At 35.1% G+C, this 19,488-nt stretch overlaps 2 protein-coding genes and 1 long non-coding RNA gene across 3 annotated transcripts; 2 read left to right on the top strand and 1 right to left on the bottom strand.

Annotated features, from left to right (window-relative positions):
* The first annotated feature begins 117 nt into the window (after positions 1–117).
* On the top strand, positions 118–8,725 carry LOC110719641 (CMP-sialic acid transporter 1-like). Its single transcript, XM_021898616.1, has 8 exons — positions 118–528; positions 2,496–2,579; positions 2,698–2,912; positions 3,069–3,147; positions 3,535–3,704; positions 4,557–4,743; positions 4,923–5,000; positions 8,172–8,725. Exons 1-8 carry the CDS (start codon positions 478–480, stop codon positions 8,310–8,312), a joined length of 1,005 nt encoding a protein of 334 aa, XP_021754308.1. The 5' UTR covers positions 118–477; the 3' UTR covers positions 8,313–8,725.
* Positions 8,726–9,993: 1,268 nt separating this feature from the next.
* Positions 9,994–12,570, bottom strand: LOC110719640. The gene is made up of 2 exons (XR_002511147.1): positions 12,002–12,570; positions 9,994–10,297 (listed from the first exon to the last, which is right to left on the bottom strand). It is a non-coding gene; the product is annotated as an uncharacterized LOC110719640 (long non-coding RNA).
* A 940-nt stretch (positions 12,571–13,510) lies between these two features.
* On the top strand, positions 13,511–15,207 carry LOC110719639 (umecyanin-like). Its single transcript, XM_021898615.1, has 2 exons — positions 13,511–13,744; positions 14,455–15,207. The coding sequence occupies exons 1-2, from the start codon at positions 13,567–13,569 to the stop codon at positions 14,814–14,816; spliced, it is 540 nt and encodes a 179-aa protein (XP_021754307.1). The 5' UTR covers positions 13,511–13,566; the 3' UTR covers positions 14,817–15,207.
* The last annotated feature ends 4,281 nt before the right edge of the window (positions 15,208–19,488 follow it).

Raw genomic sequence — 19,488 nt, 5'->3', positions numbered from 1 at the left:
CATTTAATACTCCGTAATAAGTAATATAAGGTGAACTTAACATGATTTTCGTATTTACATTACGAATTTCCCTCATGATTTTTAATGAAAAAAAATAATAATTTTAAATGAAGTACAGTAATAAAAATTCCTAAATCGTGTTGTTGATGATTCACTTTCTCCCTTCCTTCGCATCACAGTTGCTTCACTCCTCGCTTGCTAATTTACAGTTTTTCGCACTCTTCAGGCTAACATCACTCATCACTCCACCCTCAATCATACCAATTTTGCTATCAAAATTTACCCTTTTTCTTGGATCTTCGTCGGAGTTCCGTCTTACAGTCCAGCTCTAAAAATTCTACTTATTTTCCGAGTTTCAATTTCTCTACTACACTACGATTTCTTCCCAATGAAGATCCGCAAAATTTCATCTTTTTCCCCCTAATTTTAGAACCCTAATTTTCTTTTTCAAAGGGTGATTAAAAAGGGAAGATCTCAATGCAGTGGTACTTCGTAGCTGCTCTTCTCACCATCCTCACCAGTTCTCAGGTCTGCTTAAATCGTATCATTTTTATTTTATTTTTTTATTTGAATTTTTTTTTTTTTTTATATGAATTTGATTCTTAAGTTTTCTATTTTTAATGGGGTTTTCTTCTTCTTTTTTATATGTTCTGCAATTTGTTGTTAATTTTTATATTTCTGGGTATTTAAGTTACTTGTGAATGTTAGTGTGATTAATATGATGGAGCTATTTGTTTAATTTGGGCACATTAGAAATGCAGTTTTATTATGATTATCAGTGAAAATTTCACCTAAAATGGGTGTTTGTGTAGCAGAATATAGCTCTTAGGAGAATTAGACTTAGGAAGTAGTATTCACTGGACCAATATTGTGTACTAAGTACGAGGATGGAGCAGGAGCCCGTTTATTGTAAACGCATCTTGAAGGATCGAATGATTTATGGATTACCCCCTGAACTCCGCGCCTACCTCCCTATGTTTGCGTTTTGTTTTTGCTAATTTTCTTGATACCTTTATTTCTTGTTTTATTGGATTTCCTTAACTTCAATTCTAGTGCAAATTGAGGAGGTGGAGTGTTATGAAGCATAATTCTAAAGAAATTATTGGAATCAAGTTTGTTCATCCATGTGTGAAGAACTTTTGTGCAGCTGCCCCCCCCCCCCCCCCCTTACAGAAACGATAGTCACATATACTAGTTAATTAGAGGGTAAAAAAACTACATACAAAAAAGTAATCAAGTAAAAGCGAGTAGAAGTTAAAACAACATTTGTAAAAGGAAAGTGATTAGTATTTTGAAAATATCATCAGGGGTGTGAAAAATGCTGTTGTATTTTTCAAAATAGCATTGGTGTATGATTGGAAATTTTCTAAGATGTCCCTACTTAGGAGTTAAGAGTGATCTGGAGAATGTGGAACTGTACCAACTTCTACAAAGGATCTCTTATCAAAACTATGGCATTTATTTAATCAAAGAGGGGGGACAATGTGACCATCGTTACCACATAAAGGGAGTAAAATTGTTTAAGTACGGAGTAGTTTAACCTCTAAACGGATGAATAAGACGTGGGGTGACTGAAGGAACTTCCCAGAATTTATTTTGTTTTATTTTTACCATATATTGTAGTTTAATGGAGGACTTGGAAATAGTTGTTTACAGGAATTTAAGGAAGGATGAATTCAGTAACGTGAGTTGTGACTTGTGAACATATTTATACTGTTCAGATTGCCGAATACACTTGCTATTGATGAAGCAGTTATCCAATGTTAACTCTGTTCTACATCCATGTTTTTCTATGCTGTGTGAAGGGATAGAGATGCCATGAATTTTAAATTGTAAGAAAAGAAAAGGCAAATTTGTTTGGGAAATCATTCTTGGGTCAAAGGAGCATCCTAAAGAGACCTATATCTACCAGGAGTTTATTATGGGTTTTATGGCTCTAACTTCTTGTTTTTATGACCATGCGCTTATGGATATAATACAGCTTTCACATATTTTCCCTTACATACAGAATGATATTTTTACTTTTCCATATCAAACTCGTTTATTTACAAAGTACACGAGGACGCCATCCCACTAGCAATTAATTTAAGGAAAAAAAAAAAAGAAGGAAACATGGATACCTTTAAAGTTGACCCTTGCTGGAGTTTAACATGAACTTATTTGGCGGTCACTGCTGAACACTTTTGTTCCTCCAAATGTTCTTTTGAAATTCAGCTCTAATTGTTGGTCCCAGGAACACCCGTAACAACCTACGATGCCCCATACTATCCAAATAAGCGGGAACTTGCTCATCAGCCTGTGTCACCATATGGTGACAAAAGGCTTCTCTGGGATGCTGGGTTTAAGTTCATCAACATCTTTAACCTTAGTGCCAAGTTTCGAACTGCAATATTGTTTTCTGATAACTTAATACTTGAATTTTCATTTGAATTTGTATATTAACAAATGAGCAATTACCTGTATCTTATGCTTAGCCTCTACTTTATGTGTGGCAGGGCATTTTAACTACTTTATCACAGAGTAATGGTGGTTACAAGTATGATTATGCAACCGTTCCGTTTCTCGCTGAGGTGTTCAAGGTGCTTCCTTCTATTCCCTTGTAGCTCGGAGACTTGAATTTTGAGCTTCTTATGTGACTTCATAGTTCAACATTGCTTCCTATTGACTTATTTACATCTTTTGTGTTGGTAATGCTAGCTGGTGGTATCCAGCATACTTCTTTGGAGGGAGGTCCGCACTTCACCTTCTTTAAGGATGACAACTGATTGGAAAACTGTGCGACTGTTTCCAATACCATCTGTTATATATCTGATTCATAACAATGTTCAGTTTGCCACCCTCACATATGTGGATACATCCACTTACCAGATCATGGGCAATCTCAAGATTGTTACCACTGGGATACTGTTTAGGTGCTTCCACTCTTTTCAAAACTTCTTGATTCATATCCTCTTATGTTTAAGCTGATTTTATATGTAACAATTTTTTTGAATTTTTTATTTAATTTGTAGCAGACTCATGTTTATATATAAGTTGGAATTTAGTTCTGAAGGTTTTTTGTCATGCAGGTTATTTTTAAAGAAAAAGTTGACAAACTTGCAATGGATGGCAATAATTCTGTTGGCTGTTGGCACAACCACAAGCCAGGTGATACTTCCAAACCCGTATGCTCCTTTTTTCCAAGTGCAGTTCTGAAATTATTATTATGGAGGTGCATGTTAATACCTACTATTACATCAAAGCCAGTATCAAAGATAGTTATCAAGATTAATGATGGTTTTCTACCTAGGGGCATGGGACATGCTTTCTGTCTACAGTAATTTAATCAACAATTCAACACAGCTTTCATTATGAACACCCCCCCCCCCCAACCCAATCACCCCCAGTATAAAAAATAAATAAATAAATAAAAGAGCAAAGAGAAGAAGGTAGAACATGGAATTTCTGAAGAGATTATCTGTTAATGATCTGTGGCAATTCATTTGTACCTTGCCAATGTAACGTTTAATCTGTCTTTTTTCCCTCTCATCATAGGTCAAAGGCTGTGGAGCGTCGTCATGTGACTCACTTCTCTCAGCACCAATCCAAGGGTATATGTTTGGGATCTTGTCAGCTTGTCTGTCAGCATTAGCTGGTGTTTATACTGAGTTCCTCATGAAGAAAAACAATGACAGCTTGTATTGGCAGAATGTACAACTTTATACGTAGGTATCTCTATCTGAGTTACATGCTTAGGCTTGCATTTATGGTATTATCATGATTGCATGGTATCATGCATACTGACTTGTTTGGTGATTTGACTTAGACCGCCAGTAGCATTTATCTGGTAATCACCCACCCCTTAGGTTGTTTGCTACTTTGCTCCTACTTTATGCTTGAATAATGTTGTGATAGCGACATGTAAAATAAGATGCCTTTTAATTTGGAAAATATAATCCCCTTTTGTACTGTTGATCTTTCTCCAATCTATACTCAGCCATAGTGTCCTATGTTTCTTCCCGGACTGTACATATAGGCATAATCTATTTGAAGTTATGAGCAATACCTCTGTTTTACTTGGGAATATGCTATAGGCAAGGTGAATTGCTCTCCTCTATCCCGAGGATTGTTAAAGAGGGAGGTATACCACATGGCCACATAGTAGCAATTGACTTACCTTTGCTCTTTACTTTGAACAGAATTATTTCAGTATTTGTAACTATGTAAATTTTATGTTTGCTTTCTGATTACAATCTCTGAGCATCATCTCTGCTTGTTAGCTACTTATGCACCTTAACGCCCTCACCTCCAGAAAAAAAAGGAAATGAAAAGCAGCCTTACATGGTTAGACCTTTACTATCCTCTAATCCAACCTCTTTATTGATTAGTGATTGAATAGATGAACACCAGTATTTGGGAGAAAAAAAAAAAAGGTTGGAATCAATTTATTTTTTCTTCGGGTTTTGCACTGTTACTCAAACTTCTACCTTGTTTGGAGACAGTGGTGCTTATATCAGTTCTCTTGTGAACTTTGTTAGATATCAGGCAGTAATGCAGTCATTTTTTTACTTCTCCAGATTTGGCACTATCTTCAACTTGGCACGCCTAGTTTTGGATGATTTCACAAGTGGTTTTGAAAAGGGGCCATGGTGGCAACGCCTTTTTGATGGATATAGTATGGCAACCTGGCTCGTGGTTCTAAACTTAGGGTCTTCTGGGCTACTAGTTTCATGGATAATGAAGTATGCAGATAACATTGTGAAGGTAAATATATTTTCTTAATACACCTAGTAATGGAAACCAAAGGTTCATATGAGGTAGGATGTCCAATTTTAGTTTCTACTAACAAATACTTGTGTTTGGAATAATAGATTTCTTAATTGCAAGTTCTTATTACAGCACAAGTAATTTTCTGTTTCATGGGAATTCATTATATTTTTCAGGTATATGCAACTTCAATGGCAATGCTACTGACAATGCTCTTGTCTGCTTACCTGTTCGAATTTAAGCCAACTTTACAGGTTTGTCTTTGCATATACACACTAATTATTATCTTATTCTTCCTGATCATATTTCTTTTATGTTACAGAGTGACTGACAAACACCCCCCCCCTCCACACCAAAATAAAATAAAATAAAATGAAAACCCCCGAGAAGGGGAGGGGTTAACATGTGACATTCTTCTTGCAGCATTTTTTTCTTATAGACTCATGGTTTGAATTTATAAACCTGAAATGACATATCTCAATTTTTGGGTTATCCCAAATTGATTATTTGCATGCTCTTTCTAGAAAAACAAGGCACTTAATTTTTTCTTGCATATCTTTAATCAAAGAAAATATTCAAAATTCATTAGTGGGTGATCTGGATTAGATAATGGTTTTGTAAGTGCATATCAAAATAATTCTTCCTCTGTCTCATATACTCCCTCCATGTTTATTTAGTAGAATCACTTTCCTATACAGATATAACATATCACTGGCCACTAAATTTAAAATGAAAAGTTTTTACATGTGATATTACAAATATATCCTTCTTTTGTGAGCAAGTTGTTCTTCTTAGCCTTGCTTAGTTCACCTTAATTCCAATTATAAGCTCAAATAAGATAAGATAAGCTCTAATAAGGTTAATGAAGACTATCCAAGTTCAATTTGCGACCAAAATAAGTTCTATTAAGCTAGATAAGTTTAGATTAACCAAAAAAAAAGTGATAATCAAGTGAATGGAACTCACCCTTACTTTTCTCTCTCTTTGTACTCTACTTATTAAATAATCACATGGGCTAACTTACCCCATTTCCATTCACTCGCCTTTTTCCGTGGGTTGTGGCCCTATTCACTTGCTTGCAATTATAAGATAAAACATAGAATGTATATTGCAACTGTAGAGAATCTGCTGAACTTGAGTTACCCATTTAATTAAAAGAGTAAAAAGATTAATAAAATGAAGAACTCATGTGATGGGGGTTGGGGAGAGAGACAGAGCGAAAGAAAAGGAATAACTCATGTGATGAAGAGAGAGATATGGAGAAAATACATACAAATAAGGAAATGTTGCAATGGGTATGAAACTTTCATAAATAAAAAACATTGCAATTTATATAAAACGGAGGAATCGTATACTTCACTCTCTGATTTAATTGCAATTTTTTCTTATTTTGAAAGTTTCATATTAATTGTAACATTATTTTTTTTATTATTTATCTCCATTTCTCCCCAACATTTGGCTTCATTAAATGTGCGCATCCTCTACATTTTAGAATAATTAAAAAAAATGGATGAAGTATTTTTATACTTCCTCCATTTTTTAAAAAAATTTGCCGCATTTGGACTTTTACACTTTTGACTCTCTTTGACCATGATAAGAAAAGATAAAAGCATGTGGGGTCTTGTTAGATTTTTCTTAATACATACTCCCTCCGTTTTTTTTATAAACTAGAGTTACTATTTTCGTCCATTTTTTTTATAAGCTAGAGTTCCATTTTTGGAATTCTCTTACAATTAAATAATATATCTTTACTCACTAATGTCCCCACTCCTTACTTTATCAATCTCACTCCTCCAATGGTCCCCACTCCCTCTCACACCACTAACAACTTATTTTATTAAACCACGTAAAACTCCGCGCAATCTCATCTCTAGCCTATTAAAAAAAAACGGAGGGAGTATCGTTCAGGATATAATTTTTTCTTAATAATATATCTTTCAGGATATAGATTTTTCTTAATATATATGTATAGTCCAAATCATGCATTGGAAAGTAGATCAGAATGGAGGAAGTATATTTACAAGCAGACTCGGGCTATGTTGTTCTTAGCTTAATTTAAAGTGTATCCGTGCTAAACGCACGGTATATACAAAGCATGTATATATTTAAAAAGAAAAACAATAGGAGATGTGGAAGTTATTAAAAAAAATAATAAATAAATAAAATTGGAGAAATGGAAGTTATTTAATTGGAGGTTATACCCACCCCCCCCACCCCCACAAAAAAAAAAAAAAAAAAAAAAAAAAAAAAAAAAAAAAAAAAAACCCTAAAATGCATAAGATTTGAGAAGTGGGCTTTTGGAGGGTTGTAGTTAACTGACTCTTAAATTATATAAAAGATTTTGCTGAACTAAACGTATGTTTACTAAATTTATATTTTGAAATTTATTTAAATAAACTTAGGAGAACAATACCTTATTAAGTTATAACGTATGCTTGAACCTATCTTCTTAGAGCTCAATAGCTTCCTGACATGAACATCCCATGGGAATTGGAATGATATAATGAATTTCTAAGCCTACTTCTAAAAGCCAAATATTTGTGCTACAGTTCTACCTTCTATATTTATTGTAACGATTATTTGGTTCACCTGATGGCTTCCTAGATATGGAAAATACTCCCTCTGGTCTCTAATTGCTCTTCCCATTTCCCTTTGCCAAATGCATATTTTTATAATTAATATCTTTAAAAATCATAAAATGTAGATATTCTCAACATACTCATTGATATGAACCAAAGTACCAAACGATACCCCGCATAAATATGCTTATAATATATATATATATATATTGGAAAAAGTTATAAGATTCACTTTGATTTAATCCTAAATAGTGGCCAGATCCAAATGGAAAGAACTAAAAGAAATAGGAGTGTATAGTGATTAGCTTGTTAATATGGATCACATGATCAGAGTTCCTGTATGGAGCAGGCCAGCAGGGAGTTGAATTTGCATTGGAAATTTCATTGCTTGATTACACAGAACCAAACAAGGCCTAAAAGTTTGTTTGTACAATTATATGATCTGTTCAACAGAAAAAACTAGTTAACGTGTTATTGTTTCAGTTCCCTCTGTTTAAGATTAATTGCCAGTTCACCTATTGTAATTAAATCTTATTACATTTCTTTTATATACCTCCTCCATATCACTGATTCTACGTGAGTTCTTGTAAGAAATATAATCATAATCACTTTCTTTGAACATCTAAAACAGTATATAGTTCGAAATATATTACTTCGTATTATTTACAGGTGGAGTGCTTTACAATGCATGTCCATTGCAATATCTCTGTGTCTGCTACTTGCTCAAAACTTATTGAAAAAGAGGACATTATTTTTAGGATGGAGGACACACCTCTTAAAACCTCTAGTTGGTTTGTTTCATGTTCAAAGGGTTGATGGCGTTCTTTTTCCCTTGCAATTTTGCAGCTTTTCTTGGGTATCATTATATGCATGATGTCATTGCACATGTATTTCGCTCCTCCAAATGTGCTTGTGGAGTTACCTGTTATGGCAAAACCAGAGCATGCGAATCTGAAAGAAGTTGCTATAGAAAGGGTGAATTCCTGACCTCATTGGGCCAAAAGAATATGCCTTTCTGCATCTGCACTTTGAATCATAGTTTGAGAAGATAGTGAACAATTTCCTGATAATTCCGGTTTATGCTCTCCGAGGTGCTGATTTCCTGATTATTCTGGGAATTGGTGGTGCTGCCTACTTAAGGTTCCGCGGGAGAAAGGACTGGTTGCAAGACCAAGGGAATATGTGGTGAGTCATATACGAAACTGAACACGACTTTGAATTATTTTTTGGAAAGCAATATCCTTGTGAATTGTAAGTAAATTTTTTAAATCATTTTGTAATTTTGCTTAGTTATCGTTGAATATTATGTAACCTTTAAAAGGTTAAATCACCTATAAGTATAATACTTGTATTATTTTGTTCACATATTCTCTTACTGCAAATTCTTCAGTCTGGTAAAATCAGAATATATTCATGCGGCATATCAGAGAATAGCTTGCTGCACAAAGACATATAACACAAATCCCAACTAGAAGCAAGTGTGGGCTTGTGGCTCAAGGTAACAATGGTTCAGGAATTTGGTTCTATTATCAAAATCTCACTGATTTAATATTAATTCTTTTATAAATAATTCCAATTTATTCAATAAAAATGCATTTCTTGTATTTCTTTATTCTTGGTTCTCTAAAAACTTACCCCCTTACCTTCTCCAACACCCCTATAAAAGGTACTCCGTAGAACATTGAAGTTGCTCATGACATTAAAATATAAAATCTTTCCCTAAGATCTCATATAAATAAACACAATGCTTACAATGTTTGAGAGATTTTTCGGCAATGCTGGAAAACACTTGGCTGCTCAGCCATCAGTCAATGGAGGTTCAAAATTCGTTGATGAACGAAAGGAGAGGAAGTCTTGTAGCAGTAATCATTTCCAGATGCCTCTGCACTATCCCAGGTATAAGAAAGGCGACTACGAGAAAATGGAAGAGTGGAAGCTAGATTGCTTGCTTGCTTCTTATGGTTTGCCGGTGATTGGAACTTTGGAACAAAAGAGGAAGTATGCTATGGGAGCTTTCCTCTGGGAATAATTACTTTTGGCTTTGCTGTGAAGTTGTATTAATCTTTCGCAATTTTAGTATGTTTAACTGTATTAATTCTCGTAAGTCTTCTTCTTTCCAAAAAAGTTCTGGTAAGTCAACATGAATGTTCTGGTAACTGTATTAATCTGCTAATATAATGAATGTTCAATTTGGTTTTGTTGCTTTCTACATAAGTAAACTATATTCCCTTCGTCTCATTAACATTGTTTTGTTTGATCCAAAAAAACTCTCACAAAAAATGGTTAAATAAGACAATCTTAATGGGACATAAGGAGTACGTATCTAGCTAGCTTATTTGTGCATTTTAAGATTTCTAACTAATCATGGAATACTTTTTTTTTTAAGCGTTAGCTAATTCTTTGTACAATGCCAATGCAAAGGGTGGCTCGGGTTGTGATTAGAAATGTTCGATTCTGGTTTAATCATTATGCCTTTGGCTAGTTGTCCTCATTTATTCACATCTGCAAATCAGCCATACTTATAGAATTCGTATAGACTGTGCTATAGACTAGAAATTTAAGGGGGCAAAAACAAAAAGATAGACTATAAACATGCCTTCTCTAGCAATATTAAGAAGGTTCATAAGTTGTAAGTCTGTAACACTGGAACTGAAGAAAGAGCAAAGAATTGAAAAATGCCTTTCAATTGACATGTTTATATTTCGCCTGTAACAATTGAAAGAAAATATCTGTTTGATGGCTTGAAAGACCAGAAAACTTAGTAAATCATAAATTGAAACCAGCCTCAAGAACTCAAGCCTTCCACAGCAATTCTATCTACAAAATTCTCAACAATGGTCTACACATGCTGCCTTTATAAACTCGTTACAACACTAATTCCTACTAACCAATTCACGCTTGCCTTTTGCTGCCATGATTTACTTCTGGAGTTCTGGCGACTTCTCGTCAGGTAGCGAGAATTTCTTCACTTTCTATAATGAAACATTGAACAACAACGTCAGTAGAAGCAACATCAACAGTTTGCCCTCAAGAGATAAATTGGCTTATAAGTCTAACATTATGGGGGGAGAAACAGCAATCAGCCAAATTTGCTTTAATCTAAAAACCTAGATCAATCATATTCACCATTATTAAATCAGTCTCTTGCATTATTTTGCTCAAACAACCAGCACCATGACAATACCATAGGCCAGAAACATAGAGATAGACTATTACAACTTAAGGCAATAAACATAAATATGCTGCAATGATGCAACCCTTATAACAGCAAGTGTTCCAACAAAGTAAGCATACATAGAGTGACAGAGTATTAGAACATCAATACATTTTTCCACATATAATAACAAGACATGATGGTTCAAGTAGGGTTATATACTTATATCGCATGACAAGAACTGAGCAGCTGTGCAACATGCCTTTCCTCAATTTACTCAATTCCAAGCATAACTAGAAATTCATTTTTTCAAACTTCACAAGACCATACCAGTGATTCAGTGAATTGCCACTGGTATTGTATATTTCACAACTTCCCCCGCACACCACAATCTGGAATGTGCAAATTTGGTATGCGTACACGATGTACATTTGGACTAATGTGGTAAAAGTGTAAAACTAGGTAGCACATAATGTTCCCATACCAATTCCACATACTGGCACAGTGGCACGTGGTACATTCTAAGTAGCACTAATTACAACATACTTGCACCCAAAACCTATCCAAGACATTAAGGTTGGTTTAGCATTAACTTACTGCCATGAATGCCCTACAGGGATTACGTTCATTGCCAAAGAATTCAGAACTTAGAGAGTGTAAAATTGAGCAGCAATTTAGGTCCTTCTATTATAGTCTAGTCTCACATAGCAAATATATGAAAAAAGCCCAATAACCAAAAGCAACAACCCAGTAGGCTAGAATGTCAAGGTGCGTGTAAGCATCATTAGATCCTTATCTCTTAATCACTCAAGTCTAACTACGATCTATTATGGGGTCCCAAGGTAATGGCACAGGTTAGGACAATCAGAGTCTCCAGTGTATTCTTATTTCTTAATCTCTTGCACTATCTAAATGACTGCAAATTTCAAGCATGGACCATCACAAAAACGATATCTAACATCTAACCAGATTAAACTAATCAGAGTCTCCAATGTGTCTTATTGGCACTTGCAAGTTGCAACAACTAAGAGACCGCATGTATCAAACATAAACCATCATCGCGAATTCTAACATCTAACAACAGTCAATCCTCCAGAACAACGGGGCACTGATCTTATGCTATAAAATGGATTTAATTCAGCACAGCACCATAACAAATTCCAACAATATGGTATACATTATCGACATTACATCTTACATAGTTCAACCCGTCATTCTCTGCAATCATAGTCCACCATCAATCACAACTAATTGGTTTTTTCGTTCTTAACATATTATTCAAACACCTCTAAATTTCATAAATTTGAGGCAGAAAACAATAATTGGATTCTACAATTAAGATTCTAACTTTGCTAATTTCATCTCATCAAAATCTTAAGATGCAAAATAGGAGAAAAAATAGTCACAATTTAAGAAAAATAACTTAAAAATGTATGAAATCAAGAAACAATCAGAATGCAACACTTCCCATTGAAATGTAAGAAAATTAAAAATAAATAACAAAGGAGGAGAGAGAGAAAACCTTGGAGAGGACACACTGGCGAAGAGATTGCAAAAATTTACGACATTTCTCTTCATCGTAATTTGAATCAACAACGCAATTGAGAAGATCCAATGCTTCTTTCCCACAAACTGCTTTTGATGCTTCCATTATCTGCAGATTCTTCAAAGAGAAGAAAAACAAACTTGATTGATTACCAAATTGAAGAACAACAAATTTGGGGAAAATTATATAGTGATTTAGGGTTTAAGGAGAGGAATTATAAACAATTTGAAGGTGTTTTTCCTCCCCAAGAAATGTCAATTTGTGGGCAAAGAGCAGAACATTGGTGTAAGAATTTTTTTTATTTTGTTGACGTGTTTTCTAGTGGGCCGTGGAATGTAATAGAGCCTTGTAGAAATGGTTTTTGCGCCATTAGTTTAGTTTAGTTAATGTTGTACTTGTGCAATAGACATAAGTCTTGTTCTGCGGTAACGTTTGAGGTAGTGATTTAAGTTTTGACTAAGTTATAACAAAATTAGTTGCGAGTAATGGATATCTATTTAGCTGGTAAAATGTTGATGTATTAAGTTTATATTTGAATTAACGGATATGATATTTAAATTTATGAATATAAAGAGGAATATCCGCATTCATACAATTTCTAACTTAAATTCCTTACGGAGTAAACATTACTCGTATAATTGATGACTTTTAATATCCCATCCACGTTATACACATAATTAATTTTCAAGAAGGAAATTATTCCTTGTATACTAATCGAAATGTGTGGGAAAATTATTCATAATTTGAAAAATGAATAAGAGTATTATATGTTAAACTTATTATTCCTATATTGGGAATTATTGCAGATTACAACATTGCACCGATCTAGGTTTATATGCTTATTAATCCCTCCCCTAATTATCAATCACTTTCATTTTAGATGTTTCAAACTAAATGTTACAAACGAAATACCTTCATGTACTAATTTTTACATTATTTTCTTTTTCTTTTTTTTTTTTATGAAAACTACTAATTTTTACATAGTTTATTAATTGTGTGAGTGCATGGTGCAGTGTAATGTATTTGTAACTAAATAAGTGTTTTTTTTTTTTTTTATGACAAGAACTAAATAAGTTTAATTGTCTTCGTTGGGAAACCTATGTTTATGTACCAAATTGGCAAATTGACACAATATGATCCCAGCCACTAACAAAACTTACCAAATTATGGTTAATGAAATTTCTATTTCACGTGGGGTGCTTCATTACCATTCTATAATTAGAGTGCATGCATGCAGTTCATGTGTATTAAAACGTCAAATTAACCACCACACTTTAATTATTGTTAGATTTTAACACTTTAAAAAATAGTTATATTAGGCGTTTATACTAATATTAGTAAAAAGCTTAATTAAAGATAACATCAAATGTATGCCTTTTAACCTAATTTTTTGTTAATTATATAAAATAACAACCACCCCATTAATAACAAAAACTTCACCTTCCAAATTAAAACACATTTTATTTTTAAGTTTGGTATAAAAGTTCAACCTGTTAAAGGCTTTTGAACAGGTTAAGATTTAAATTTTGCTGGTAGAAAAGATGGTTGTGATACGCATCGCATTGCCGTTGGTGGTTTTAATGTGCTGCGTTTTGCTGCAATCTACTAGCGCATTGATTCATGTTGTTGGAGGAACTGATGGTTGGGAAATACCCCCTAATGTCACCTTCTTTGCAAATTGGGCTAAGCCTAGAACTTTTGGGGTTGGTGATAAATTAGGTGAGTTTTTAAAGTTTCGGATTGTTTAAGTTCGTTGAGGTTGAGTTTGGATCAGGTCAATATAACGGCGAATTGAAAAATCTCGTCCATAATTCTATACCTCTATCAAATTATTAATTAAGGTTACAACTTTAACAAATTACTTTTGAAATTTAAAATGAACTAATCAAATTATATTATCAATAATCATGATAAATTATAATCCTCCTAAACCATGCCTACGATATTGATTTTTCTTGCTATTTTATGGTTTTATAAGTCTCTCGATCCCTTTCAATGGAATAAGTGGTATATAATGTGATTATGAGAATGGAAAACTTCAAAACTTCACAAAAGATGTAAAATTGCGGAAGGGAGATAACTTAAATTTGTTCATTGATATATTCCTTAATTAACACATCTATTTGTTTACGTTCCTACCTTAATTTGATGTTTAACTTTGGTTTTAGCCAAAAATAATTGTAGATCATATTTATAATGTAATACTCGAGATACTTTATTTTTTGTCTCTAAGGATTTTTTATACCAGTACATAAAAATTGCATATAAACATTTAATACATATTCTAAAATAATGTCTTGTGTGTAAAACATGCATAGATTGGTGTAAGTAATGCATATTTATTCTCAATATTTTCTTTTCTTAACTTCACAATCATAAGGCCTACACTTATCATTAACCTAATTGAAATAATCTGGGGAAAATTGCAGTGTTTCCATACAGAATGGGAGCACACAACGTGCTACAAGTATCAAAGGCAGACTATGACAATTGTGGTCATGACAATGTAATAAACATGTTCTACAAAGGACCAACCGTAGTCCAGCTCAACGCCACCGGCGACTACTACTTCTACAGCAGCGTTGGGACTCACTGCGAGCTCGGCCAGAAGCTACACGTTCACGTCGTCCCTGGCAAGGGTTACTCCGGTCGTGGCCGCCACTTCCTCGAAGTTTTTTCCCATGCTCTTACTCCCTCTTCTCCTCATGCTCCCAACTCTGCCTCTAGCGCCACTTATATTTCTTTCTTGGGCTTGCTCTCTTCTTTTTTGCTGGTTGTGCTTCTCATATGATCACTCAATTATAAGACATGCATGAGTTTATAGCCATGAAATACATGGTTTTTTTTTTTTTTTTTTTAATTATAAATTTTCTTTTGTAAATCCAGTCACATTTGTTTATGTTGGTACGTACATGAATGAGTTCAGTTTATGTTAGTAGATTAATTTGGTGCAATTTTATTGCAAATGGTCAGAGAATTGTAATTTTGGTTTTGACACAAGTCTATTTTTTGCTATAGAAAAGTGGGAAGATGTGTAATATTGATGTTGTTGTATGAGAATATGTTGCATTGCATTGTACTCTCTAGATCCCATAATTATAGATTATTATTTATAAATTGAAAGTGAAACTAGCTAATATCACAATGTGCTTATTTGTTACACACGAATAAAATTAAATGCTATGGTCCAATCAATCAATTTAGTTTATTTGATCCAATTTGCTTACTAATTAATTTCTTGTGGCAATAATGTTTACTCAATCACGCCGGCCTCTAAGCACATTGTAAGGTATCTAATCACCAGGAAGGATTAACCAACGAAATTGCAAACAATTACTCGGATTTTATTGTTAGAATTGATATGCTTTTTCATTATGTTAATAGCTCATATACAAGTGTGGCAGTACTGTTGTTATGATATCTTCCACATATCACATCTACATGTTATTAAATTTTTTTCCAATAGATAGTGTATTCTAAACTTTTTAAGTGACAATTATATACAAACATTGAGAGTACTAACATCCATCACGTGAGAGTGAATACTCTGAAACAATCTTTATATATTACCTCCGTTTCATATTATTTGCAATTGTAGGGTATTATTTGTGAGATATAAATATTTGAAAATTCAAATAATATGAAACGAAAGTAGTAAAAGGATTCTGCCCTTGATTGTGACCATAATTTACATCCTAATATCGGATCAATGACATAATAGTTGCATCATCGTAGTAGTAGCATTGTGTCTTTCATGAATGTAATATGTAAATATTGGGATATATAGTGGTGCTGCTATGTAAACCCAAAAATCGAACTTGATCGAGGCCTAGCACAACAATTCAACCTGATGGCTTAGCCTTATTGTGTGAATGTGGGCTGGCTGGACCATTCATTCCCAAATTTAATTTGTATCTCTTCCTGATTTTGTACTTTTTTGAGTCAACTGCAATTGGGTGATCTTGTAGACAATCAAAGATTTCTCCCTCTTTTGAGCTTATTTGGAATATCTCTCAATTTAAAAGTTTATTCTTAAACTTCTAATGATAAGATGATTTTAACGTTAAAAAAGAGGATTAGGGGACAAGACTATGAATGTATCAACAACTTATCAGGGCATCATGTTTTGTTCACTTTATTTTTATAATTTGAGAAATTTTATACAGTAACCCTCAAGTGTTCACTTTTCCACGCTGTGTCCCCTCCTTTTAAAAATTTCAAGCTTTAACTTGAAGGTCCATTTATTGACTACGATGTAACCTTTTCGTTAACCCTCCGTCATATGTTGCAGTTAGTGGGGCCCACTTTACATCTGTTTAATTTTTTTTCTCAATTTTCGTGCTAAAAAAATGTTTCATTAAAGGTTTTAGGGGTTACTTTAGGTCAAAAGAGACCATATTGAGCTCAGGTTTGACAAAAAAAAACGTAAAAGCCCCGTTTTGTGAATTCCAAATTTAACTACGGAAATCCGAATTCACAAAATGGGGTTTCTACGTTCTTTTTTTTGCAAAATCCGAGTTCAATTTGGATCCTTCAAAGAAAACATGACCCCTAAAATCTTTAACGGAAAAAAAATTTTAGCACAAAAATCGAGAAAAAATCTCGTTCTTTTAGTCTTTTTAACGGTACTTGAATCTTAAGTCGCGGTCATGTCTTGCCCTCCTCTAGTATAGTGACCGCTTTCATGTTTTCCCTGAATTTCATCACTTCCAGGCTCAAGTGCCTCTTCATCCATCTTAATTCCAAAGGCGAGCATCTCCTGACTGTAACTGCTATGGGTTACAGTCAATAGTTCTTAACCAACTCTTTCTCGCCGAGCTTTAAAAAGTTTTAAGAGAGAACAGGGAGTAAGGCAATGCAATTGTAGAAATTGGAGTCGGACTTTCTTTCTTCTCCTGCGGAGCTCTGAAAAAGTCACCGGTGGCAGGTTAGGACAATTCTCTTGCTGATTCAGGAGCTTCTTCTTTAGTCTAGGTTATGAAAAAAAAAAAAAAAAAAAAGAAAGGTAGTTTACTTACTTAGTGCTTGCAAAGCATTAAGGGGTGGACGAGAACAAGAAGCGTTTGCCAACTTTGATAGACATAACATTGCAAGCAAATAGAGCAGAGAGCTTACTGTTTGTTTCTATTAGAGTCGCGAGCTTGTTGTAGTCGGTCCTAAAGGGAGAATCATGCTACTTACTTGCTATATCCCCGCGTCCTTGCACGGCTCGAATTTCTTCGAAATCCCTTTCCCCTCCTCCTCCCCCCGTTCTATCGTCCAAAACAGGTCGTATATGGAGTATAGCCAAGTGGTAAGGCATCGGTTTTTGGTACCGACATGCAAAGGTTCGAATCCTTTTACTCCATATTATGAACACCCGTTCGGATCTGTCAAGAACGAGCTAGCTGACGACTGAAGGGGAAGCTTTTTCCAAGCCAGAAACCCGAGCCCAACTTGTAGCAAGCCAAAAGTTTTACTTTTTTCTACTTTCTTTGCTAAGAGAAGAGAGAGAAAGGAAAGACAGATGGCAGAAAGCAATCCTTCCAACCAGCCAACCCGCGGAGTTGAACACGATACTAACTTTGCCCAGGTTCTTCCAAAAATATCCTGGCCCTTGCTTAACTCCTTGTTCCATAAACCGATCGCTAGTTGATTTGATCGGACTCCGGACACACGAAAGCCCAGCTCGGGAGGAATGCATGGTTCCCTGGCGCTTCATGGGATGAAGCTCGAGACTCCTTCTCCCTCTAATCTAACCCTACACCTCACTCGCCCAGGCCCGCCTGCACAATAAGAGAATGAGGTAGCTAATCTGCTTTCTTGTGTAGGCGAGGACCGCTCGGCTAGGGTGCGCCAGAGGAGCTTTCAGTGACTTGTTAGGACTATCGAAGCTCTGCCCTTTGCTTTGCCTCGTGCTGTCTCCCTCCAGTTGCCAGCCATAAATACTTTTTTCTTGCTTGCCTTTCTTACAAGTGTAACCACCATAAAAAAAGGATATGCAATTGACTTTCTTAATGCTTGAAAGGAAAGAAATCTACCCCTTAGTGTAAGCCTTCTCAGATAATGGAGAAGAAGCTTAACATGGCTTAGGCTTTATCACATGCTTTCAAACAGGCTTGAGAAATAAAAAACTGATTTTATTGCTAGATGGATTAGAACTACTATTACATATTACAGGGGAATAAAGAACGAAATCTTATCTATAGCCCAGCCCTTCCGACAAGAACAGTTACGCCTTTTCCTAAAGCCTTTACTAACTAACTAAAACACCAGGACTTATCCTAGCTACCACGGAAAGCATAGTAAGAAGGGCTGAAAGGCCATGTCATATTCTTCGGGAATTTGCCTTATCTTAATAAAGGAAGAACTAAAAGCAGCTTAAAAAAAAAAAGATAAAAGGGCTTGGCTTACCACATGCGAATTGAAGAAGCTGATTTCATTCATTTCCTTTACCTGCTTTAGTAGCACAGATAGGGCCTTCTAGGCATGAACTCGACCTTTCAGGTATCAGCCTCGGGTTTTGTTAGTGATATAAAGATACTGTTGTGGAAATTTCCAACTGGATGAATCTTTTGATTCAAAAGACTTGAGTGTGCTTGAGTGGCATGAAGCTACTAAATGAAAGCTAACTCAAGTATCTAATCTAGTGGCAGCAGGTGGATATCAAACGGATTCTGCCCTAAGGAGAGCGGCTGAGACTAATCAAGATCTTGTGTATTCCCCCATCCCTCGCTTTGACAAAGCCAAATCGCCCAATTGCATAGAAAGAAGATCTGATGTGACGAGAACTCATCCAATGCGGTTATGTTCTCTCAATCAGACAGTCTATCGCTCTCAGCAGTAGTTCATTGGTCATACCCTCAATGATGACTATCAGTCCCTGCTAACTGAGTTCAAACCCTCTTATTGATAGATCAAGAGTTCCGGCCCGGCTATGATTCCTTAGCTTGGTGCAAGGTCGAAAAGAATTCTTAATTTGCATTCCAAGTGGGGTTCCATAGCGGATAAGAAAGAGCGAAGTCTTAACTACCACGCACGCTACTACTAGACTACTAGCACTCTACGAGTAGATTAGTTGAGTTACTAGACTGAGACTCTCTTTGATATCAATCACTAAACTCAAGAAAGTACCAAAAATCATAAGAGAAGAAAGGTCCACAGAAGGTTGGGAAGTAGTACGCCTGGTTCACGAGGTTCTACCACTGCAGGACCCAATCATAGTCAAAAGAAGAGTTTGATCCTGGCTCAGAAGGAACGCTAGCTATATGCTTAACACATGCAAGTGGAACGTTGTTTTTTCAGGGAGCTATGCAGAAAGAAATGAGGCTCCTAGCTAAAGGTAGCTTATCTCGCCCAGGAGGTGAGAAGAGTTGAGAACAATATGGCGAACGGGTGCATAACGCGTGGGAATCTACCGAACAATTCGGGCCAAATCCTAAATAAAGCTAAAAAGCGCTGTTTGATGAGCCTGCGTGGTATTA

This window comes from Chenopodium quinoa, unplaced genomic scaffold (assembly GCF_001683475.1).
Source record: "Chenopodium quinoa cultivar QQ74 unplaced genomic scaffold, ASM168347v1, whole genome shotgun sequence".
Taxonomy (NCBI): Eukaryota; Viridiplantae; Streptophyta; class Magnoliopsida; order Caryophyllales; family Amaranthaceae; genus Chenopodium; species Chenopodium quinoa.
This window is presented reverse-complemented; position numbering and strand designations above follow the sequence as displayed.